At 40.7% G+C, this 25,202-nt stretch overlaps 1 protein-coding gene across 2 annotated transcripts; it reads right to left on the reverse strand.

Moving 5' to 3' along the window:
- Positions 1–1,707: 1,707 nt before the first annotated feature.
- LOC112248213 (formin-binding protein 1-like) lies at positions 1,708–22,790 on the reverse strand. 2 transcript variants are annotated; one of them, XM_024417055.1, is made up of 17 exons: positions 22,551–22,790; positions 20,998–21,113; positions 18,003–18,059; positions 16,944–17,091; positions 15,647–15,709; positions 15,458–15,562; positions 12,768–12,782; positions 8,477–8,605; positions 7,991–8,137; positions 7,001–7,189; positions 6,372–6,554; positions 5,945–5,959; positions 5,060–5,169; positions 4,823–4,955; positions 4,333–4,460; positions 3,810–3,946; positions 1,708–3,435 (listed from the first exon to the last, which is right to left on the reverse strand). In XM_024417055.1, the coding sequence occupies exons 1-17, from the start codon at positions 22,578–22,580 to the stop codon at positions 3,257–3,259; spliced, it is 1,884 nt and encodes a 627-aa protein (XP_024272823.1). In that variant the 5' UTR covers positions 22,581–22,790; the 3' UTR covers positions 1,708–3,256. The 2 variants fall into 2 exon arrangements, with proteins under 2 accessions (XP_024272823.1, XP_024272824.1); XM_024417056.1 differs by lacking the exons at positions 5,945–5,959; positions 6,372–6,554.
- Positions 22,791–25,202: the final 2,412 nt, after the last annotated feature.

Genomic DNA, 25,202 nt, shown 5'->3' on the forward strand with positions numbered 1-25,202 from the left:
TTTAATTACTCCAAACTAATGTAAACGGTATGTATTCATCATTCATCAGGCTTATCTAAAGAATATAATACATCCCTTATTTCCATTTCAGAGTGTCATTTATTTCCAAACTCCAACATAGTATATTAGATTTCAGAAAACATTTCTAGGTGAAACAAATCCCAACATGGAACAGAGGTATTATTCTTCTCAAAATAAATAAAACTGGCATTATTTGACTAAGAAAAAAAATAAACATGATTCCAAGCTTTAGCATATAGTTATCACATATCGCACACCAGAGTATATAATTACATCATTAATGTCAACAGTCAAGAAACAAACCTTGCTTTCACACCAGTTCTGTACAGTATAAGGAACAGTACACAGTGAATTCAAAGCACAAAATACTTCTAGAATACACTGAAACTTCAGTTCGGTAATATGCATCTCTATCAGTAGACATACAAATACTGCCATTTGTCAGTTTGGGTTGGTAATCAGCTAATGCAAAGAGCTGCAGCTCCCAGATTAACTTCAGTGAAAATAAGCTTTTAAACAGAAGTGAGATATGAAACTGTCAGTGTCTCTCTGGAAGATGGCAAAACTGCATGGACATATCAATAATTCCTTGAGGAAGCAAAATGGTCATGCTTGCATTGACAAAAGAAATCACAGACACGTTTTGTTAAAATGACAAAACCACAGGCACAAACACAGGGTAAGAAAGGAACAAGGTAGGATCCCATAAGTGATGAGTTAACATAATAGATAGTCAGACTCCCCATAGGACTGGCACAGGCATGACAGGGCGAGCATGCATGCGTAGAGAAACACAGCGCCAACCGAAGAGTAGCTTCCGCCACCACAAGTAGCCAGAAAGAGAGAGAGAAAAGGAAAAACAAAGTGTGAGAGACGGACAAAGAGTTGTGAGACAATCACCATAGTTACTGCATGTATGGCGGTGTAGCCAGAGAGAGCAGCTGTCACTCATATTGAAAGGCAATAGGAGAAAGCAAAATGAGAGATCCGTCATCTCCGCTCAGATTGTATGCTTACCAGTAGACCTGCACTGAGTGCTTGAGTTAGACTATAACACAATGCACTCATTTGTCAAAGCTTCCAACTAAAACTCAAAAGTAAAATTGGTGCCAGAACAAATTTGTGCAGATTTGTTGCAAGCCAACAATCGGTGTCATTTAAGTATGATCGGTATATAACCTATATACCCCAAAATAGAAACATGGGTGTGTACAGTAATCGTGAGGCATTACTGTGTTGAATAAGAGCTGGAATTGAATTCCCATGGAAAATCAGCAACATTGTTCCAGTGCTAAGAAAGACGTGGACTATTTTATCTAATTGACATTACTGTCAACATGTTTTTTTTGTGGCGCAGACACAGTGGCTTTGCCATGGGGATTAAGCAATTGAATTCCAGCCCAAGTGTAGTGGTGTTTTCCATGGGTATTTTCCTAAGTTGTAGTGTTTGTTGTGATGATAGCTTGAAGGCAGGTTTGGAATAGTCAATATGTAACAAGGCCGGCTCAGACTCCCCTCTCCCCTTAAACAGGTACCGCCCCTGGGCTCAAGGTACAGTAGAATAGCAAGCAGCCACAACATGAACATACTCATCTGCAGTTAGAAAAACAACAAGCAAGCTTGCAGAAACAATCAATAGGAAAATGACTAGAAATGGTGGTTGCCCCGCAATGTGTGTTGTTTTTGCTCCATTCAACAGAACCCCACAATGGATTCCTGTACTGGGTCGCAAACTGGACTGCCTTGCAACTTGTCCCTTTAGTCTGTCGTCTCTCTGACTACAGTTTTAAGAGGAGGGCGCTTTTTGAAGGACCTGTGCCCTGCCATCCCTGTGCGAGCCAAAGACTTTTAGGAATCTGCAATAAGAAAAAAAGCAAACAAAAAAAGCAAACAAACAAAAATGACACGACATGTTAGAGGTGATGCATCAAGACACGAGGAAAGTCATTCCATGACATTCCTTCACATTCTGAAAATGATTGTGGCAGATTACGTTTCTCTAGAGTTGAAAACTTCAGGCTACATGTGTTAATCATTTTCCAAACAGAGGAATATCACCTGGTTGCCATACTATGTTCATTCATCTGATTTGACATACTTTGACTTATCAATTGGCTCAAGCATGCAGAACAACTTCGTATCAAATAAAAAAAGCAAAGCAGGGATATATTATTCATTCTAAAAAAATAAATGAATCACATGCCAATGATAGAATGGTGGTGGGTGCGTTACCATGTGTCTCAGAATGAAATGAACGTTTGTCTGTCGAGAACACCACTGTAAACCTGGCACAGCATTCAGTAATTTAGGCGCTTCAATGAAGCCCCTTTGTCAGATTTTGGAGGAGAGTCAACAACAGTTTGTAGAAGAGAATATGTTACTAGTCTGTTGTACCATCCTAATCAAGATAACATGCAAGCCATGTTCTTTACCTTTACTGTGTAAACAGGCATGTCCTCTTTGAAACATGCCACATGCAACAACTGATTTAATTTGTGAAGCAGAGAGGCAATCTTTCAGTAATCTCCTGCCAATGACGGTTGCTCAAGTGCAGATTTGCGATGTACTGTTAATGCAATGCAGTGGAGGCTGGCAGAGCATAACGAGCCTCCCTTTAGGCATGAAATAATAGCTATTCCAAATAGGAATTCATATGTTTAGATGCAATACTCTCTAATATGGGAAACTGTATTTTGTTGGTCAAATAAATCAATAAATTGACATTGGTTATTATTATTAGTGCTAGAAGCAAAGCGTAGCTGATATGCAGTGCAGGCTGGCAGAGCATAACGAGCCTCCCTTTAGGCATGCAATAATAGCTATTCCAAATAGGAATTGATATGTTTAGATGCAATACTCTCTAATATGAGAAACTGTATTTTGTTGGTCAAATAAATCAATAAATTGACATTGGTTATTATTATTAGTGCTAGAAGCAAGGCGTAGCTGATGTCGACAGTGGGGTCGAGACAACTTAACTTGGTTCTGACAACTTATCACATCCACACGTCTTCATACACACAAACAAACACTTTTCCAAAATCAGTTTCAACGGGTGCAAAATGGTAGAACTTAAAAAGCATAAAGTATAAATGTAAATACAGTCCGTTGTTCTGAGAGTTCCGTCTCAAATGATTCTGTGATATTTCTGAAACACCAGAGTTCAGGGGGTTTGAAATGTCAGGATATTTGTTTTTGCTGCTCCACCCATTTCCCCTCTCTCAAACAATGACAATTATATGTATGTCATAGCACCTTTGGCATTTGTGTCGAAAAAGACCTTGATGTAAGATGTGGGTACGTATCCCTCTTCATCCTCGTTCCTGCGCACCCGCGTCCACCCATCACCCTTATCCTCCTCGATGACATACAGCAGCTCCCCCTCGGTCATGGAAATGGTGCCTTCGTTCTGACCTGAGAAGGGGAAACAGGAAAGAGAAAACAGCAAGTTACTGTTATTTTGCAGCTGACTGTGTTAAAATGTTACTCACATCCAAAATGCCTATGCTGCACCAACAGTAGATCGTTAATGTGAAAAACTCTCGCAGGGTGATGCAAAGCACCAAGTTCATTTGCAATCATTTAACAATAACCTATGTAATGATATAAAGTTTACATTTCTGAATATGCCCCGATGATTTAAATCCTCTTTGCAGACCTTTTTTTTAACATGACGGAAGAAGCCGCTTCCCTGTTATTTGATCCAGGTGAGACATCTGTTCTGAAAAATACATCAAACCCCAATCTAACAACAACAACACACATTTCCAGAAGGGGCCTTGGCATACCTTCGAAAGGGTAGAGTGATTTGCAGGTTCCGATAGTGGGGAGTGGGTCCTCGTAATCAAAGTCGTCATCAAAGTCGGTGCTCCGAGATTTGAGGTGATGCTCTGTGCTATGATCCTCTGTGTAGCTTCCGTCCGGGCTAACCACATGAAGAGCAACAGTAAAGACCAACAACATGGAATACTATATGTGTCATTTTTCAAGTCACCGGCCTCCACTGGTGCAAACCCAAATATATCATTCAAGGTTACACATATGGCCCTGGTGAGATTTGTCAAATCCATAAACTCATACATTTAAAGCAGTATTAATACGCATACATTGAGTCAATTGACAGTCCTTGTCAGTTATATTTAGAGCATAATAGATCATGTGCAACAAGCCCAGAAACAAGTTTTAGTCAAAACATATGGTAATCTCTTGTGACAGACATTGTTAGCTAGCTAGTGCGAGGTTTGGTTGTGTTTTTTCCCTGTCTGCTAATCCACTGTTTCTGAGATATAGTAAGGGGCACATAGGTTCTACCTCTCTCGGTTGACATGTACACAGTTGTTGTTCACTGTTGTAGTAGTCTGGGAGTTGTACAATCCACTTGGTGGTCTGTGTTTGTCACTCTTCTCTGCTAACCTGGTCTCCACCTCTACCAGCCAGGCCTGCAGACAGACATCAAAAGGTTTAGACTCAACAGTACTTGATTTGTACTTGATGATACATTTCAAGTTTTATTCATCGTCCAACAAAATGCTCACCTTCTCGACAATGCAACAACCACAATAAAAGATAAGAATACGGACATACATGAACTAGCGTGTGGAACACCACTCCCTTCTTCTTTATTTTGGATCGGCGTGGGAAAATGAAGGGAAAGTCAGCAGTGAAAGACTCAGACACAGGATTCAAGCCCAGATCTTAGTGTGTGGTCTGGAGTCGTCAGCACCACCACTAGAACATACTCTGGCAAACATAAAATATCTAACATGCATCGACATGGATCCTTTGTAACATTTCAACTTACTTCATATTTCCTTGCATCCAGTTGTAACTTGTCAGTATTTTGGCAGATCTCCTCTAATCGTGGGTCCACACTGTTGGCGTCCCCCATGTGTGGGTTCTTCACGTACACGTCCTTCATTTTAGACAGAGCATCCCTACAACGCATTCATACATTCATATTGAACAATTGTTCCCGTTTTTAGTTAGTTTAAAACTCCTTATCTAGATTCACAATTGGACTTTCACACATGTACTCTACCTCTGATCCATCTCTTTTTGTATTTCCTTGTTGATGTCATTGATTTTGGCCTGGAGCTTCTTCCTCCTCTGTTCAGGAGGCAGGTGACTACAATCTTCAGGGCCAGAACCCTATGAAAAAACAAACCACCAAATAAACACTCAGACATCCTCCTACTAAAAGAAGCCTAACGCCATGGAGCAGTGACTTTTATATATGTTTACTGTCTTTATCTACCTTACTGTGAAAAGGTTTTTGCTCCTTTTCTAATTTTCTCTACTTCTGCACATTTTCTATACTGAATGTTATCAGATCTTCAACCAAAACCTAATATTAGTTCAAGGGAACCTGAGTGAAAAAAGAAGAACACAATAATTAACATACTTGAAAACCGATAAATGAGTTACAGCAGTTCTGCATGGAAGAGTGGGCCACCATTTCTCCACAGGGACGTGAGAGACTGATCAACAACTACGGGAAGTATTTGGTTGCAGTCATTGCAGCTAAAGGTGGCACAACCAGTTAGAGTGTAAGGGGGCAATAATGTTTTCACACAGGGGAATTTGGCATTGCATAACTTTAGCTAAATAAATAAAATAAGTATACTTTTTTGTTGTTGTTAATTGTAAACTCAGGTGCCCTTTATTTATTATTAGGTTTTGGTTGAAGATCTGATAACATTCAGTGTCAAGCATATGCAAACATAGAGAAAATTCTGAAAGGGGGAAAATAGCTTTTCACTGCACTTTATTGTTGTCAGCAACAATGAGATCTGAGATGAGCATATTTAGTTGAAAGTACACCCTTTAGATTCATCTATAGTGATGTAGATTGCATTTGTAATGTGTGCATTACAAAATCACAATCATCAACCATCTGAAGAGTTATGAAAACAGTAGTGCTTACCAGCTTGAGAGAAAGCTTTCCAAGTGAGGGGAGACAATGGGACGAAAAAGACACAATGTCAACATACGCTTGAAACTTTGAGACGGAAGTATGACACTGTACAAGCAGCAATGAAGGGTTGTGGATATTAAGGTACATGGCATGTCAGTCTGAACAGTTAATTCGCCGTTTGCAGCATTTTGTCCACCTACAGTATAAACAAATCTTAAACCACATGACACACACACACACACACAAATCGTAAATTGGAAATTTGGACACAGTGCCAGAATAAACACAACTTCCATACGATTGTCTGCAGGTGATAGGCCAGGTCAGATGCCATTTAAAGGGAACGAGCAACAGTAGGAGCCACTATCAGTAGCCCATAGGCACCACGTCAATGTCATAAGCACAGAGTCAATCTCCCTGTACACAATCAACTTACCCCACGCTTCAGACTCCTTAAGCATTGCATTTTATGTTTGGAGGTCATGAACTCGTTGAGGCGGTGGGAGAGGGGCTCACTGGGTTGCTGGGGAGACTGGGGGCCGTTGTGCACGGCAGCAGGTGATGGGGAGGTAGGTGGGGGAGGGGGTGGTTGGCGTGGGGAAGCTAACAAAGACATAAGCTATGGGTAAGGGTCATGGAGTGGTATGGAACAAAACAATAACAGAACAAAATCAGGAAAAGTAACACCAAAAATAATGAAATGATGGAAGAACAACAAAGAATATGGTTACCAACACTTAAGACGGCAGCGGTTCAGACACTGTGTCCAGTTCAAGTTAAACATTTAGATAAATAGTGTTACCAACAAGCATTTATTTCATATTAGGAAAAAAAGTATCCTTCTGCAGTCCAGTCGGACACCAGGGCCGCGTTGAGTCAGACACCAGGGCCGCGTTCAATGGTGAGAGTGGACAGGATTCCTTATTCTTCATGTCAGAGATGTGCGTGTGTTCGTCAACATGTATTTGTGCCTGAACCTTCCACAGCGTGGTGCCCTGCCGAACGTGACCCTGGCTAGTACAGTAGGTTGAGGACAGTCTTGTGGACTGATGGTGTTATCCTTACCTTGTTTCTCTTGATGAAAGGCCACAGTTTTCCCCTGCTGTTGCTGCGGCTGGGCTTGCTCTCCCCTTGCGAGTTTAGATAGCTGGACTCTGACACTGTCCGCCTCATAGACAGACTATAGTCCTCAACCTCTACGTCGCCGGGTGGCTCGAAGCCAGACTTGTAGGATTCCACCACATGCTTGGTGTCCTGTTGGGGATTGTTAGTTCATTAATGTATAACAGACAGAATATTATGAATATTTACCAAATGCATTTCAGCTTGAGGGCACCAAAATGAACCAAATTGCAGAAACTCATTTGCACTTTGAAGTACAAGTATTCCTCACGGAAGCCGACTTCAAAACTACGGCATTTTAAACTCTTATCTGGCGCAGGGAGACACAATTACAGCAAAGCCATGGCTCTTCAAACACACCACAGAAAGCATTTTAGAGCACAAGGGCTGATCTAGGATGAGTTTTATCTTCGCTATAATAAATTAATGAGGGTTGGGGGGCTGATCCTAGACCAACACTGATCTCAGATACATAGTAAAACTGAGTTCACACTAGTGTATTTATTTGTATTTTTTTATCATAGGTAAATGTATGTGTCAACAAATGCCCCAAAACTGGATTCCTTTGACATATAGAATAAAACTGGTCACTATCGGTTACGACACCTGTGTTGACTTTAGCAACAATCACATTTCATTCATGTGAAAGTGGGACAGCCATTAAAGAAACACCAAAGTCAGCGTTTTGATGGTGTAAATAATTGATCTTCTCCTCCTATATTTAGTGGGCTGCTAACCCTTTACCGCTTCAGCAAATAGAACCACGAACAACTGCAATAATATTCTCTCCGCTCCTTTATATAGAAATCCAGTCAAATGATGTCACTGAAATGTAGAACTGATTTTTCTATGCACTTTCCTGGCAGTTTGTCACTATGTAAAATGATGTACATAACAAGAACCATGTTATAAACATGCAGTAGCCCTACTAACCATTTTTGGCTCTATGGATTCTGCTGCTTTGGTCATGCCATCTAAACATTTGCCAACAATAGGTAGCACTTTCCGATCGACCTCTGCGTAAGTCTTCATAGACTCTCCCACTCTCTCTATACGTTTTTCTTCCATCTCCTGTAGTTTCTGCAGTAAAGAAGACATTCTTAGATTAAAATAGAATTGTGAGTTGCAAAACACATACAAATCAGTTATATTGTGAACAGGGTGGATGTGAGTACTGGCAGTACTTTACTAGGACTGAAATAGTACTCATTTTGGGTGCCTGTACTGTTGATGTATTGGTGCAGGAGCTCCATAATAGTTTTGAGCAAATCCTCTATGAGGTGCAGTTGCTCAAGCAGTAGAGATGTTGAGGAGCTCCAGTGAGCTCCTGCCCAAGTCAAGCACTGAGCACTGGTGAATGCAATGAGTTTCTCCCCGAAGCGCTTCCAATCAACCTGTACTGTGAGTGAGGTGAACTACCTGAAAGATGTGAGGTATGAGGGTATGATAATGTGCATTCTGCTCTTTGTTGAACTTCTGCAGGAAGGTGAGGTATTCATTCTTGCTGTCCTCTGCCACTTGGTGTTTCATCTGGGCCTGATGTCTGGCCTGTATACCGAGAGGGAGTTCAGAGAGGGTTTAAACATTTGCACGTACGCCAACAAGTGGGACTGTAAAACCGTGCGTAGTTCCACAGAACATTGACACAGTACATTGTGTGTTAACACGCATAACACTGAACAAAGCAAAGTCAATATTTTAAAAATTATAAACAGAATGTGAATAATATTGAACTGAAATCCCCATACAGACATATAGTATGCTTGAGTTAAAGCACAAAAACAACACAAATCTCAAAACCACACATATAAGTACCACTGTCGTTATGGTCCACAGCGTGTTGTAAAAAAATAGCCAAGCGTGGCCTAGGACGGTATACAGTGTGGAGACTTTATTCACCCCCAAAATAAATATTTTCATCAAATGATCACGAGAGAGTAGAGCCAACCCACCCTTATCCTCTTATTACAGTTACATTTTATGCACCTGACATTTCAGGATCTTAACAGTGTCAATGAATATTTCATATGGCTCTGCCACTTTGAACAAGACAAGGAAACACGGATTAGGGAAGCGCTTAGGCCATAGATACATTAGTGGAAGGAAACGAGAATTCTGTGGCTTTCCTTTCCTCTTGGAGGGAGAGAGGAGTGTTGATAGTGGATATAGTAAAGCATAGTAGAGTTATACAAATGATGACCTGAGGGTTAGTATGTGTTTCAAAGCTGAACTATGCGGTGGTACTTTGCTGGGAGTGGGCCTCCCCTATAGTGTCAAGAATGTGTATTTTACCGCCAGGAAGTCAAGACCATTAGTTAATGTCATGTAATGCAGCTCCTCAATTCACATTTAATGTTTATGATGACCAGACGAAGGAAACATTGACCATAACAAACAACAATAACAAAAGAAAACAGGTTCATTTAGCATGCACATACTCCACAAAGATACAGTATGAACACAGACAAACTGTACACTGACAGGACAGGATCTGGATGTTGTTTCAGCAGACCGTTGAGGACTGTATCCATAGCATAACAGGACTCAGATTAGTCAAACAAAACATTTTGTATGCATGACATTATACCTTGCAATCTAAACAATTATGCATTTTATTTGTGCCTATATTTATTATGTGTTTCTATATGAATATGTTTATAGATGCGTCTATTCACTGTAGTGTCATTCAATTACCATTTAGGAATAATGCACCCACTAACTAACCACAGCAGTTTCTTACTTTAAATACCCATTCCAATTCATAACTGTGTCCCTTCCAAGTCTTTGGAGATCTTATTTTGAAATGACGTTCCGAGTGAAACCAGCAATAGTACACTATATATACAAAGTATGTGGACACCCTTCGGCTATTTCAGCCACAGCCATTGCTTACATGTGTATAAAATCGAGCACACAAACATGCAATCTCAAACATTGGCAGTAAAATGGCTATACCGAAGAGCTCAGTGACTTTCAACGTGGCAAGGTGATAGGATGCCACTTTCCAAAACGTCAGTCAGACAAATGTGCTGCCTCGGCCAAATGGAAGAGCTGTTATTGTGAAGTGGAAACGTCTAGGAGCAACAACAGCTCAGCTGCGAAGTGACAAACCACACAAACTCACAGAACAGGACCGCCAAGTGCTGAAGCACATAGTGTGTAGAAATTGTCTGTCCTTAGTTGCAACACTCACTACTGAGTTCCAAACTGCCCCTGGAAGCAAGAACTGTTTGTCGGGAGATTCACGTAATGGGTTTCCACGGCCGAGCAGCCGCACACAAGCCTAGGATCACCAAGCGCAATACCAAGCATCGGCTGGAGTGGTGTAAAGCTCCCCGCCATTGGACTTTGGAGCAGTGGAAACGCGTTCTCTGGTGTGATGAATCACACTTCACCATCTGGCAGTCCGAAGGACAAATCTGGTTGTGGTGATGCCAGGAGAACACTACCTGCCAGCAGCATACCACCCTGTATCCCACTGCTGGCTTGCTTCTGAAGCTAAGCAGGGTTGGTCCTGGTCAGTTCCTGGATGGGAGACCAGATGCTGCTGGAAGTGGTGTTGGAGGGCCAGTAGGAGGCACTCTTTCCTCTGGTCTAAAAAAATATCCCAATGCCCCAGGGCAGTGATTGGGGACAATGCCCTGTGTAGGGTGCCATATTTCAGATGGGGCGTTAAATGGGTGTCCTGACTCTCTGAGGTCATTAAAGATCCCATGGCACTTATCGTAAGAGTAGGGGTGTTAACCCTGGTGTCCTGGCTAAATTCCCAATCTGGCCCTCAAACCATCACGGTCACCTAATAATCCCCAGTTTACAATTGGCTCATTAATCCCCCTCCTCTCCCCTGTAACTATTCCCCAGGTCGTTGCTTCAAATGAGAACGTGTTATCAGTCAACTTACCTGGTAAAATAATGGATAAATAAAAACTGGAAAGTTTGGTGGAGAAGGAATAATGGCCTGAGGCTTTTTTCAATGGTTTGGGTTAGACCCCTTACTTCCAGTGAAGGGACATCTTAACGCTACCACATTCTAGACAATTCTGTGCTTCCAACTTTGTGGCAACAGTTTGTGGAAAGCCCTTTCCTGTTTCAGCATGAGAATGCTCCTGTGCCCGACTTGACCAACATCAGTGCCCGACTTCATTAATGCTTGTGGCTGAATGGAAGCTAGTCACCACAGCAATGTTTCAACATCTAGAGGAAAGTTTTCCAAGAAGAGTGGAGACTGTTATAGCAGCAAAGGGGGGACCAACTCCATATTAATTAGAGGTTGACCGATTAGGATTTTTCAACGCGATACCGATTATTGGAGGACCCAAAAAGCCGATGCCGATTAATCGGTCGCTTTTTGTTTTTTCTCCTTTATTTGTAATAATGACAATTACAACAATACTGAATGAACACTTATTTTAACTTAATATAATGCATCAATAAAATCAATTTAGCCTCAAGTAAATAATGAAACATGTTCAATTTGGTTTAAATAATGCAAAAACAAAGTGTTGGAGAAGAGTGTAAAAGTGCAATATGTGCTATGTAAGAAAGCTAACGTTTCAGTTCCTTGCTCAGAACATGAGAACATATGAAAGCTGGTGGTTCCTTTTAACATGAGTCTTCAATATTCCCGGGTAAGACATTTTATACTGTAGTTATAGGAATTATAGGACTATTTCCCTCTGTACCATTTGTATTTCATTAACCTTTGACTATTAGATGTTCTTATAGGCACTTTAGTATTGCCAGTGTAACAGTATAGCTTCCGTCCCTCTCCTCGCTCCTCCCTGGGCTCGAACCAGCAACACAACGACAACAGCCACCATCGAAGCATCTTTACCCATGCAGAGCAAGGGGAACAACTAAAAGAAGGCTCAGAGCGAGTGACGTTTGAAACGCTATTAGCATGCGCTAACTAGCTAGCCATTTCACCTCGGTTACACCAGCCTCATCTCGGGAGTTGATAGACTTGAAGTCAGAAACTGCGCAATGCTTGACGCACAACGAAGAGCTGCTGGCAAAACACACAAAAGTGCTGTTTGAATGAATGTTTACGCGCCTGCTTCTGCCTACCACCGCTCAGTCAGATACTTAGATACTTGTATGCTTGTATGCTCAGTCAGATTATACGCAACGCAGGACACGCTAGATAATATCTAGTAATATCATCAACCATGTGTAGTTAACTAGTGATTATGATTGATTGTTTTTATAAGATAAGTTTAATGTTAGCTAGCAACTTACCTTGGCTTACTGCATTCGCGTAACAGGCAGTCTCCTTGTGGAGTGCAACGAGAGAGAGGCAGGTCGTTTTTGCGTTGGACTAGTTAACTGTAAGGTTGCAAGATTGGATCCCCCAAGCTGACAAGGTGAAAATCTGTCGTTCCGCTCCTGAACGAGGCAGTTAACCCACCGTTCCTAGGCCGTCATTGAAAATAAGAATGTGTTCTTAACTGACTTGCCTAGTTAAATAAAAGGTATAAAAAAATATATATAAAAATTAAAAATACCGATTTCCGATAGTTGAAATCGGCCCTAATTAATCGGCCATTTCGATTAATCGGTCCAACTCTAATATTATTGCCCATGATTTTGGATTGAGATGCTCAACAAGCAGGGGTCCCCACATACTTTTGGCCATGTAGTGTATGTCTACGGGTGTACATTGAACATAGAGACAGATCCTTAGAGACATACAGACGCCTGGTAAACCTACCTTGAGATAGCACCGCTATAAGACGTGATGGAAAACAAAAACAGAGTTAGTTTCAGAGCACTACAGACAGGTTTTAGATGTCCTAATTATGTGAAAGTTGTATTAATTTATTAGTAATGTACTGAATGAACTACTAATGAACATCTAGACTGCAAAAAGGCTTGAACTACAGTAGCAGTCAACATTTTGGCCACACCTACTCATTCAAGGGTTTTTCTTTATATTTACTATTTTCTACATTGTAGAATAATAGTGAAGACATCAAAACAATGAAATAACACATCTGGAATCATGTAGTAACCAAAAAAGTGTTAAACAAATCAAACTATATTTTCTATTTGAGATTTTTCAAAGTAGCCACCCTTTGCCTTGATGACAGCTTTGCACACTCTTTGCATTCTCTCAACCAGCTTCATGAGGAATGCTTTTCCAAATGTCTTGAATGAGTTCCCAAACATTGAGATGGTTTGGGATGAGTTGGACTGCACATTATGCTGATCACTGATGGCTGCTTTTCCTTCACCCTGAGGTCCAACTCATCCCAAACCATCTCAATTGGGTTGAGTTCGGGTGATTGTGGAGGCCAGTTCATCTGATGCAGCACTCCATCACTCTCCTTGGTCAAATAGCCCTTACACAGCCTGGAGGTGTATTTTGGGTCATTGTCCTGTTGAAAAACAAATGACAGTCCCACTAAGCGCAAACCAGATGGGATAGCATATCGCTGCAGAGTGCTGTGGTAGCCATGCTGGTTAAGTGTGCCTTGAATTCTAAATAAATCACTGACAGTGTCACCAGCAAAGCACCCCCACACCATCACACTTCCTCCTCCATGCGCCACGGTGGGAACCACACATGCGGTGATTATTCGTTCACCTACTCTGTGTCTCACAAAGACATGGCGGTTGGAACCGAAAATCTCAAATTTGGACTCATCAGACCAAAGGACAGATTTCCACTGGTCTAATGTCCATTGCTCGTATTTCTTGGGACAAGCATGTCTCTTCTTATTATTGGTGTCCTTTAGTAGTGGTTTCTTTGCAGCAATTCCACCATGAAGGCTTGATTCACGCAGTCTCCTCTGAACAGCTGATGTTGAGATATGTCTGTTACTTAAACTCTGTGAAGCATATATTTGGGCTGCAATCTGAGGTGCAGTTAACTCTAATGAACTTATCCTCTGCAGCAGAGGTAAGTCTGGGTCTTCCTTTCCTGTGGTGTTCCACATGAGAGCCAGTTTCATCATAGCGCTTGATGGTTTTTGCGACTGCACTTGAAGGAACATTCAAAGTTCTTGACATTTTCTGAATTGACTGACCTTCATGTCTTAAAGTAATGATGGACTGTCATTTGTCTTTGCTTATTTGAGCTGTTCTTGCCATAATATGGACTTGATCTTTTACCAAATAGGGCTTCTGTATACCACCCTACCTTGTCACAACATAACTGATTGGCTGAAAGGCATTAAGAAGGAAAGAAATCCTACAACTTTTAACAAGCCACACCTGTTAATTGAAATGCATTCCAGGTGACTACCTCATGAAGCTGGTTGAGAGAATGCCAGGAGTGTGCAAAGCTGTCAAAGACAAAGGGTGGCCACTTTGAATAATCTAAAGTATATTTTGATTTGTTTAATATTTTTTTGGTTACTACATAATTCCATGTGTTATTTCATAGTTTTGATGTCTTCACTATTATTCTACAATGTAGAAACTAGTACAAATAAAGAAAACACCTTGAATTAGTAGGTGTGTCCAAACTGTTGACTGGTACCTAATGTGGAATATAGTTTTTTATACTTTGACTATGGCATTGCTTGTATGGTTTTCAACTAATTTCATAGGGAAGGTGACTTTGTACAACAGTAAATGACACGAAAATGTATATTAACGTTTAATGATAACTTATTCTGTTTCGTTAGTCCATGTTAGCTTTCTGAGATTCTTGACTTTAGGTGGTACATTTCACTGCGTGATGTCAATAGTGCCTGAGAAGGTTTGCAAACTGTTTGCATCTTTGTACAGTTGTAGGCAACAATGTCATGGCTAAATCAACTGAAATCAACTCTTTGACTTGGTTTAAAGTTACAGGTGATTTGGCTAAATGTTTTTAACACTGCACATTTGCCCCCATCCCTACCATTGATGTTTGGTTAGTGGTGGTTCATGTTAACTGGAATTAGCAGTGGCTGTTTAAACTCAATTCTGTTGGCACTACTGTACATTGAGCTAGCTTTGTTTCTACGTTGGACAGATCAGATACCTGATAGACATGGTAAACTGTTTTTTGCAATCAATAGTGAATTACCACCGTTATCTAATCAGTACTGAAATAATAGCGATGTTTTTTGGAATCGGCATTGCACTGGTACAGTAACACGGCTTGGATAACATCTGAGGAATAGAGTATAGAGTGAACAATGAGAAAAGCCCATTGCTGGAGCGCCATGAAGCACTATACCATTGTCTACCAGCAGTGATTCATATTTGGCTCCTACCCTACTTCCAAGAGGGCCACAGCATTCTCTTGTCAGTGCAGCTGTTGCCACGCAAACCATGTTCACAGCTTTATGAGTAGGAGTGGAGTGGCGACTAAAAGTAGCTGCACACACACACACACCCACACACATGTGATGAGCTCAAGTCAATTGTGTGTAGGAGTGAACATTTCTACGTCAGTCTATAACTTACCTTTTCGACGTCTGCTTTAGTCACGTTGATGTCAGCATCTATCTTGTCGAAGTACTGCTGGGCTCTATCCGCCTCCTTACAGTCTCTCTCAAATCTCCGTTTACTCTGAAAAGAAGCAATTCACATGTCAAGTTGGAATGGTTCAGTCATGTATCTCTTCAATTACTCCTACCGCAGGAGGACACTTACGGATTCTAGTTGTTTCCAAGAATTCTCAATGTGTTGCTGAGCTCTGCGGCCATCATGGAAATGCTGCAAAAATAATTGTATATGTTAATCTGTTAAAAGGCGCATAAACAGCAGTAGAATCATTTGTGGTTTGAACCCTGAACAGTTTAGTATCTAGAACTAGACAGTCAAGAGACATCTACATCTCTTATGAAATATCTTATGACACTCCTTATGGTGAATGGAAGAGCTACGCACTGTAGACTACAAGCACATAACATCCCCACCAAAAAGACACATCTAATCCTTAGTCATTCCATGGAATCAAAACTACTGAGCCAAAACTAAACTGACTAAAGAGATTTGCTGATGTGTTTATTCTTGACTAATGTAATGCTCCTCACAGCATATACAACCACCTCCAAGGGCCCTTACGGAATCTCACTGAAGGCTCAAAAGGCACCTCTGCTTTTGTTGCGAGTTGAATTTAAATGATAGGAGACGTAAACCATTGGTGTGGCTTTCAAAGCTAATGTTCAATGCCTGGTATCAGGACCTCATTTAACTACGCCATGTTCTAGTTGGGAATTTTATCAATGACAAAAACATACATCGGAGTGAGCTATCGATCAAATCTACCTTTATTACAGGTTAGAAAATCAAAATAATGCAACAGGAATGGCAGGCCTGAAATAAGCTGGTTTCAAAAAACTAAAAAGGACTAACTCTCTCGCTCTGAGCTGAGCCATGGTCAAAGACATTCGGTCAGACAAGAGGCCAAAACCAAAGCTTTACAAAAGTGTGTGTGCTATACATTGCTTTCATCATACACACCCCTCCCCCATGTCATATCAGTTCCAGCCACCCAGCTCCAGACAAAGGCCTGGTCCACTTATCAGCAGTGGAGGCTACTATGAATGGGTGGGGACACTAGGGTCAACCTGCTCCCAATCCCTTGATCTGGATACTTGACCCAGTTCTACCCCCAGGATTTACTGGATGGGCTGGTGTAAAATGATGATCAACACCATGACAGATTATCAGCTTGATCCCTGGCTGTGTCGGACACACCAATGACATAATAGCATTTTTGTATCAGCTCCAGCAATTAATTTTGCACATTTGTGGATCTGATTGTTATGTTGTCCGAAGCACCATGCAGTGGTTGACCCAGAATTGGCTGGTTTGGTTCAGATCATGTGACATCCATAATCTCTGGATAGCCTCACTACAAAATGGTTGAGCTGCCAATGATCACGATCTGGGAGAGCTCAAGTCATGTCTGAAGGAGCGATACACAGGAAAAGGCATGTTTTACCGATTTCCTCTCTGCTTTTAACTCCTGGATGTATCGCGTCAGCTCACAGATGATGTGAGTGGTGAGATCCTCAGCCATGACCTCGTGTTGTCCCGCATAGTCGTTCAGCTCGTTCAGGGTCATCAGGAAGGCCCGACAGGACGTGTACCTGGTAACAAGACGAGATGTGACCACAAAATGTGTTTAAAAACTTTTTTCACATTTAAATCACGACAGCTTTATTATCATACATCCTGAGAAATATTAATGTCATACTTCTCCAGAAGGTTATCAGCACATTCCACTATCAGAGAGGAATATATTTGGTCATATAATATGATAAGAAAAAATGTATAAGTACTGTAGATTATGGACTATATAATATTCAAAATTATAGAATTTACAGACCACTTTGACAGGGTCTTTGAGCGACAGGACATACTTAGAATTCGGTTTTTGTGATTTTGTGATTAAGGAGGGGAAATAAGACATGGATAACACCCTCATTTGGAAAAGGTTATATGGACACCACTGATGCTTAAACCGATATTTCACTTCAGAATTGGTTAAAATTAGGTCACGGTTAGGGTAAGGATTAGGGTCAGGGTTAAGGGTGGCTAGTCGGTTTAAGCGTCATGAGAGTCCGTATAGCCCTTCCCCCCTCATCTGGCACTACTTTCTTCAAAGGCTTCCTCCCTTGCCTTAAGAAATGACTCTAATTTTCTCTCAAACAGTCACTATGCACACGTGTCTTGGAATTGTCCAACTGTTTAGCACATACAACAAAGGATAACTTCTTGATGAAAAAAATGTATCCATCTGGAAATAACCTTGGCTTTAGCTACACAGTAACCTCCAGGGCAGATATGGAGTGTTTCACAGCAAGCCATGAAAGTCTAGCCATGTTAATCTGAAATAGCTATTTTTACCCACTAACAGCCGGTAACGAGTGGAGATGGGAAATCAGCTAATTAATTACATGACTTCATGAATTCATCACAAAAAGAATAGTCACATTAATGTGCACGGTCAACCTGATATAGTGAACATTAATCCTTGATGCATTTACATTTCACTCACTTGTATTCATCTTCCTCTCTTGAGTTTTTCTTGGGCTGATATTTTTTCGATAGATTTCTGTTACGGAATGGAAACAATATTCAGTACAGGTGTAGAAAACATTCAATACACTGTAAATGGGGTCACTGTGGAGAGATACAGAGGGACACATGTAAACAAAAATATAGTATATTTGTGTACTCATGGGGAAGGGACGCCCAGTGGCAGGATGTCAAAATCTGCTGATGAATGGACGGGCCTTTAGCGGAGTGACAGCCACCTGCCTAAGCCTCAGGAGAAGGTCACTCACAGTGCTAAATCCTGCTTTATGGCGACCCCTAACAGAGAGGGGTAATCCAGAGGCCTACTAATATATTTAATGGGCAACTAGAATTTTGATCCTGACAAGTGACAGATTATCCTCTGTGTACCTCTGCATCTGGGTCTCATATGTACAGATCTCTATGAACAACAGCGTGATTGGACAAGAAAGAGCAGCATGAGAGGGGAAGTCATCCCTTAGCTTTAATGTGAAACTCAGGATTATTAATCCGACTGGGGATAGAGCCTTCCTGTGAAAGCACAACTGTGTGTGCAAGATTCATCTTGAAATATCATCATACTATCTGTACTAGAGGTCGACCGATTATGATTTTTCAACGCCGATACCGATACCGATTATTGGAGGACCAAAAAAGCCGATACCGATTAATCAGATGATTTTTTTATTTATTTGTAATAATGACAATTACAACAATACTGAATGAACACTTATTTTAACTTGATATAATACATCAATAAAATCAATTTAGCCTCAAGTAAATAATGAAACATGTTCAATTTGGTTTAAATAATGCAAAAACAAAGTGTTGGAGAAGAAAGTAAAAGTGCAATATGTGCTATGTAAGAAAGCTAACGTTTCAGTTCCTTGCTCAGAACATGAGAACATATGAAAGCTGGTGGTTCCTTTTAACATGAGTCTTCAATATTCCCAGGTAAGAAGTTTTAGGTTGTAGTTATTATAGGAATTATAGGACTATTTCCCTCTATACCAACGCAGGACACGCTAGATAATATCTAGTAATATCATCGACCATGTGTAGTTAACTAGTGATTATGATTGATTGTTTTTTATAAGATAAGTTTAATGCTAGCTAGCAACTTACCTTGGCTTACTGCATTCGCGTAACAGGCAGTCTCCTTGTGGAGTGCAACTAGAAAGAGGCAGGTCGTTATTGAGTTGGACTAGTTAACTGTAAGGTTGCAAGATTGGATCCCCCGAGCTGACAAGGTGGAAATCTGTCGTTCTGCCCCTGAACGAGGCAGTTAACCCACCGTTCCTAGGCCGTCATTGAAAATAATAATGTGTTCTTAACTGACTTGCCTAGTTAAATAAAAGGTATAAAAAATATATATATATATTTTTTTTAAATCGGCAAATCGGTGCCCAAAAATACTGATTTCCGTTATGAAACTTTGAAATCGGCCCTAATTAATAGACCATTCAAGATTAATCGGTCGACCTCTAATCTGTACAATGACACTTATGGTTCAAAAGAAAAATGAAAGATATTTCACATCATGTAATATAATATGCATCTTCTGAGTGGACTATCGGAAGCAGATAGAGGCTACCATGAAATGACACAGGGGCAAGAATTCCAGAATACATTTCTCCCCATGAATCACTGGTAGCCTCCACTCACTGTGCTCTGCTCCAGACCATCTATTCTTATGTGTTGCTAAGCAGATTGCCAGACGTGCCAGCCACCTTTTTGTCTGCTTGCAGCCACATGACAAATCTGGATCCTGACACAACAGCACATGGTGCAAATTCCATACGCCCAGATTCACGTTAACCCTTTGGAAATAAAATGACTCATAAGACCCTAGTCTGTCTTCTCAGGCCAGTTTAAACCCCTGCTTTTGTTTTGGGGCTTTTTGCCTAATTTATAAAGGCTTAATTCCTCCATTCAGTGTCCATTCCGTGCTGTCCATATTCTGATGTGTTTAGTCTATGGTTTCCTAAATCAATATACTACCAACTGTACAATCAACATATGTAAAGAATTCAAATCTATTATGGTTGGTGTTGAAAAGTCACAATTTAACAAGACACCTCATATGCAATCTAAAATGGTGCCATTAGTGATACTGGCTAGAGAACAAAACACACCCATAGGACAATCCAGTTCAGAGCTGATTGCAGCACTATTGCTGAGGCACAGAAAACACCATATAATGTTCTCCAGATACAAGGTTAATGTTGGTTGATTATGCATGCAGGAATATGTTGGTGTGTATTCCTTGGTGAGTGAACGGCAGACAGCGATGCAACTCATCCACTGTCCCCGGGGACGACTCTGTCAGAGACTATCACTGTCTGGCAAGTACTCCCATATTATACAGTGGGAAGCTCCCAAGACCATCGCAGGATAACAAATGTGGGTCATTGCTATGGATAACCTAGTAACCATGGTATTGTGTTACCTATGCAACCTACACTTCTGGTTGCATCGAGTTAAAGACCTGTATCTGTTTCTAATCCATCTCACTTTGTTGTTACATAAACTACCACCATTATGTGTTCTAAATTCACCTCTGAATTTAGAACATCACTTTGAAGTGGGCTGATATTTATACCTTTATTTGTGCCCTTTATTGAAAAGGCATTCTCTTTCAACTACAACATTGTAATGTGCAGTGATGGACTAGCGCAACGTAATATTACTGTACCACTGGGCCCTGTTGGCCTTGTGTATGCATGTCAGAAAAGTTTATCAAAAAATGGTGTCACTCTTTGTGAGCATTACCTTGTGACATTGCACTTGATTGTAACATGACATAGATGACATTGGTGATACAGGCTCTGTAGTGTTTTATCAAAGTTACTCAAATCAACTAAACATACCAAAACATGTTTTAGTAGTCCTGTACTCAAGCGGTCACGCCTCCGCCATGAGAGAGACAGTATCAAAATGGCGAGTGATGAGGATAATGTTTTCCCAGCCCTTACCTGATTTGCTTTGCATAGCTGATTTCAATTTCAGATCTCTCTTTGACAAATTTTGTATACTTCTCCACAAACTCAATGCCCCAGTGGGTGTGTTTTTCCAAGTTGTCAAACTGGTCCTGTAAGAAAAGTAAGAGAAATTAAAATGAGAATAAATTCTAAAACAAAGCAATAAGTTAATTCTAAAACTCACAAAAAATAGCTAGCCCTGGCAAGACTGGCTCTGAAGCGGCATGTAGCCTAGTAGTTAAGAGCGTTGGTCCAGTATTCGAAAGGCTGCTGGTTCGAATCCCCTAGGTGACAATACTGCCGATGTGAGCATGGCACTTAACTCTAATTGCTCCTGTAAATCGCTCCAGAGTGTCTGGTAAATTATCTCAGTGGCTTTTCTTCCTAAAGAACATTATTTTATTTTGCAGGCTTGAGACAATGTTTATGAAAAATGAATAGCAATGAGCTATTATGGTTAAATTAGAGAGGGATAGTGTACAGCAGTCTTTGTTGCAACACTAGGTCTGTAATTCTGCTGCTACTTTACTTTCTGCTGTTGTACAGCTACAACTGTATGTAGGCCTACAACATAAGATACAGGAGGCAAATTGTGAACATAATAGGACTATTTTCGTTCAGTCAGTGCGGTGGGATATGTATTATATGTTATGCACTCAAATGAATAATGTGGTGGCGGGTTACTTTTGCATCTATGCAATGCATTCAATTGCCTATTTGTGCTCACGCGTAGGCTGCCACATCTAAACAACTCAGTAAAATAAAAGAGCAATCCTATTGAACTATAGGCTAGATTTCATTTTCTAAAAGAAAACAATCGTTGCAAATATTGAATTCGTTATGTTGGACTTCACCCTCTCCGAGATTTGCCTTTTGTGAGCACAAAAACGTCGTGTTCGCTGTTCTAGAGTGGCAATAGCCATTTGATTTATTATTATTATTATTATTATTATCATCATAATTATTATAATAAGGTGAAATGAGACAGACAACTGGGAAGAAACACATTCCCAAATGCGTTGCCTACAATACCGCGCTCGCTACAAGGTTACAAATGAAACATGTTGCCAGAGTCGCTACTATGTAGCTGTAGCTACTGTATCTCAATGCAGCTGTAGCGTAGCTACTGTATCTGCAGAGTATAGACCAGTGGTATGAACCCCATTTGCAATGGCTTCTTAGTGATTATAATAGGTTAATAGGGAATTATATTGTAAGCAACTCTAGCTTTACACGTGGACAACATGTGGGATAGATATTGAGGTTCATTAGAAATAAGTATATCCATCACCGTGACTAAAACCCGATTCTGTAGCCAACAGCGCAACAGTCGACCAGTATAGAATCCGCCACTGTTACTAGCCTATACCTCCGATAATGAAGCCTGCATGCACGCGCAGAGAAGCATCGTGAGCGTTATGCTCCCTCGCTACTTTGTTGTAAAGACATACACAAATACTTAGTACCTCAACTGATCATAAGGTTGACCATCAGATAAAAGCAAGAACGAGCTTCATTAACGGAAATATTTACGCAGTTCTACGTACCCACAGCTCCGTCCCCCATCTGCAACTCATGGTCTCAGAGCAATTTCTACCAAATTATCCACGATTTCTAAGCATGCGCCCAATGGTATTGTTCAGAACTATATCTGAGTACAAAGGTTTGTGTAGCTTTTCACCGACACATCCAGTCATTAAAAATGGTGATTTGCCGTCAGATATCGGGTTGATTTTTGCTCCTACATGTGGGGCACCCATCCGTGTAGCCCGATAACAGCACGCGGCCGCGCGCTTCACTGGGGAATCTCTTCTAGCTGCTGCTCACCGGTAGTATAGAGCGCTTGTTGTGATGTATAATGAATGGATAGACGTTGTGATACTCAAAACGGTGAATATTTGTTATTTAAACTGTGAATATTATTTAAACGTGAAACTATTCAACCCATAGCCTACCACAGTGCATTCGGGAAATGACACCTTCCCTTTTCCACATTTTGTTATGTTACATCCTTATTCTTAAAATGATTAAATTACATTTTTACTCAATCTACACACAATACCCCATAATGACAGACCGAAAACAGGTTTTTAGAATGTTTAGCAAATTAATAAAAAACACATACATACGTTTTTAGACCCTTTGCTATGAGACGTGAAATTGAGCTCAGGTGCATCCTATTTCCATTGATCATCATTGAGATGTTTCTACTACTTGATTGGAGTCCACCTGTAGAAAAATCAATTGATTGGACATGATTTGGAAAGGCACAGATCTGTCTATATAAGGTCTCACATTTGACAGTGCATGTCAGAGCAAAGACCAAGCCACAAGGTCAAAGGAATTGTCCGTTGAGCTCAGAGACAGGATTGTGTTGAGGCACAGATCTGGGGAAGGGTGCCAAAAAATGTCTGCAGCATTGAAGGTCCCTAAGAACACAGTGGCCTCCATCATTCTTAAATGGAAGAAGTTTGGAACCACCAAGACTCTTCTTAGAGCTGGCTACCCGGCCAAACTGAGCAATCGGGGGAGAAGGGCCCTGGACAGGGAGCTGACCAAGAACCTGATGATCACTCTGACAGAGCTCCAGAGTTCCTCTGTGGAGATGGGAGAACCTTCCAAAAGGACAATCATCTTTGCAACACTCCACCAATCAGGCCTTTATGGTAGAGTGGCTAGACGGAAGCCACTCCTCTGTAAAATGCACATGACAGTCCGCTTGGAGTTTGCCAAAAGGCACCTAAAGGACTCTCAGACCATGAGAAACAAGATTCTCTGGTCTGATGAAACAAAGATTGAACTCTTTGGCCTGAATGCCAAAGTGTCACGTCTGGAGGAAACCTGGCACCATCCCTACAGTGAAGCATGGTGGTGGCAGCATCATGCTGTGGGGATGTTTTTAGAGGCAGTGACTGGGAGACTAGTCAGGATCGAGGGAAAGATGAACAGAGCAAAGTACAGAGAGATCCTTGATGAAAACCTGGTCCAGAGCTCTCCGGACCTCAGACTGGGGCGAAGGTTAACGTTCCAACAGGACAATGACCTTAAGCACACAGCCAAAACAATGCAGGAGAGGCTTCAAGACAAGTCTCTGAATGTCCTTAAGTGGCCCAGCCAGAGCCCGGACTTGAACCTAATCTAACATCTCTTGAGAAACCTGAAAATAGCTGTGCAGCGACACTCCCAATACAACCTGACAGTTTGCGAGGATCTGCAGAGATGAAATGGGAGAAACTAGCCAAATACAGACTTGAGGCTATTGCTGCCAAAGGTGCTTCAACAAAGTACTGAGTAAAAGGTCTGAATACTTATGTAAATGGAATATCAGTTTTTATTTATAAAATTTGCAAACATGGCTAAAAAACTTTTCTTTGTCATTATGGGGTATTGTGTATGGATTGAGGGAGAAAAAAACAATAATCAAGTTTAGAATAAGGCTGTAACGTAACAATGTGGAAAAAGTCAAGGGGTCTGAATACTTTCCGATTGCACTGTACAGAAGTTGTAGCTGTAGACCACAAATACAGTAGGACATAAATACAAAATAAACATGATACATACAGGCCTATGCAATGGTGTAAAGTACTTAAGTAAAAATACGTTAAAGTACTACTTAAGTAGTTTTTGGGTCTCTACTTTACTATTTATATTTTGACAACTTTTACATCACTACATTCCTAAAGAAAATAATGCACTTTTTACTCAATACATTTTCCCTTACACCCAAAAATACATTTTAATGCTTAGCAGGACAGGAAATGGTCCAATTCACACTTATCAAGAGAACACTTCTGGTCCATCTGTATCGCCTCTGATCTGGTGGACTCACTAAACAAATGCTTTGTTCGTACATTTTGTATATTAAGTATATTTAAAACCAAATACATTTAGACTTTTAGTATTTTACTGGGTGACTTTTACTTGAGTTATTTTCTATTTAAGGTATCCTTACTTTTACTCAAGTTTGACAATTGATTACTTTTTCCCACCACTTGGCCTATCTGTCTCTATACTGTAAGATCTTCAACTGGTACAGTATGTAATAACACTGGCTAACGTAATAAGTTTTAATCATTTTAATAATGTAATGTTTTTCATTTTCTAGGATAATGTGACAGCTAAATCACCTAGATAAGGCAATAAAACTGTTGAACAGATAAGGTGATACGTTTTTCTGGATAAGTTTAATAACCAACAGC

The sequence above is a fragment of the Oncorhynchus tshawytscha genome, linkage group LG04 (assembly GCF_018296145.1).
Source record: "Oncorhynchus tshawytscha isolate Ot180627B linkage group LG04, Otsh_v2.0, whole genome shotgun sequence".
NCBI lineage: Eukaryota > Metazoa > Chordata > Actinopteri > Salmoniformes > Salmonidae > Oncorhynchus > Oncorhynchus tshawytscha.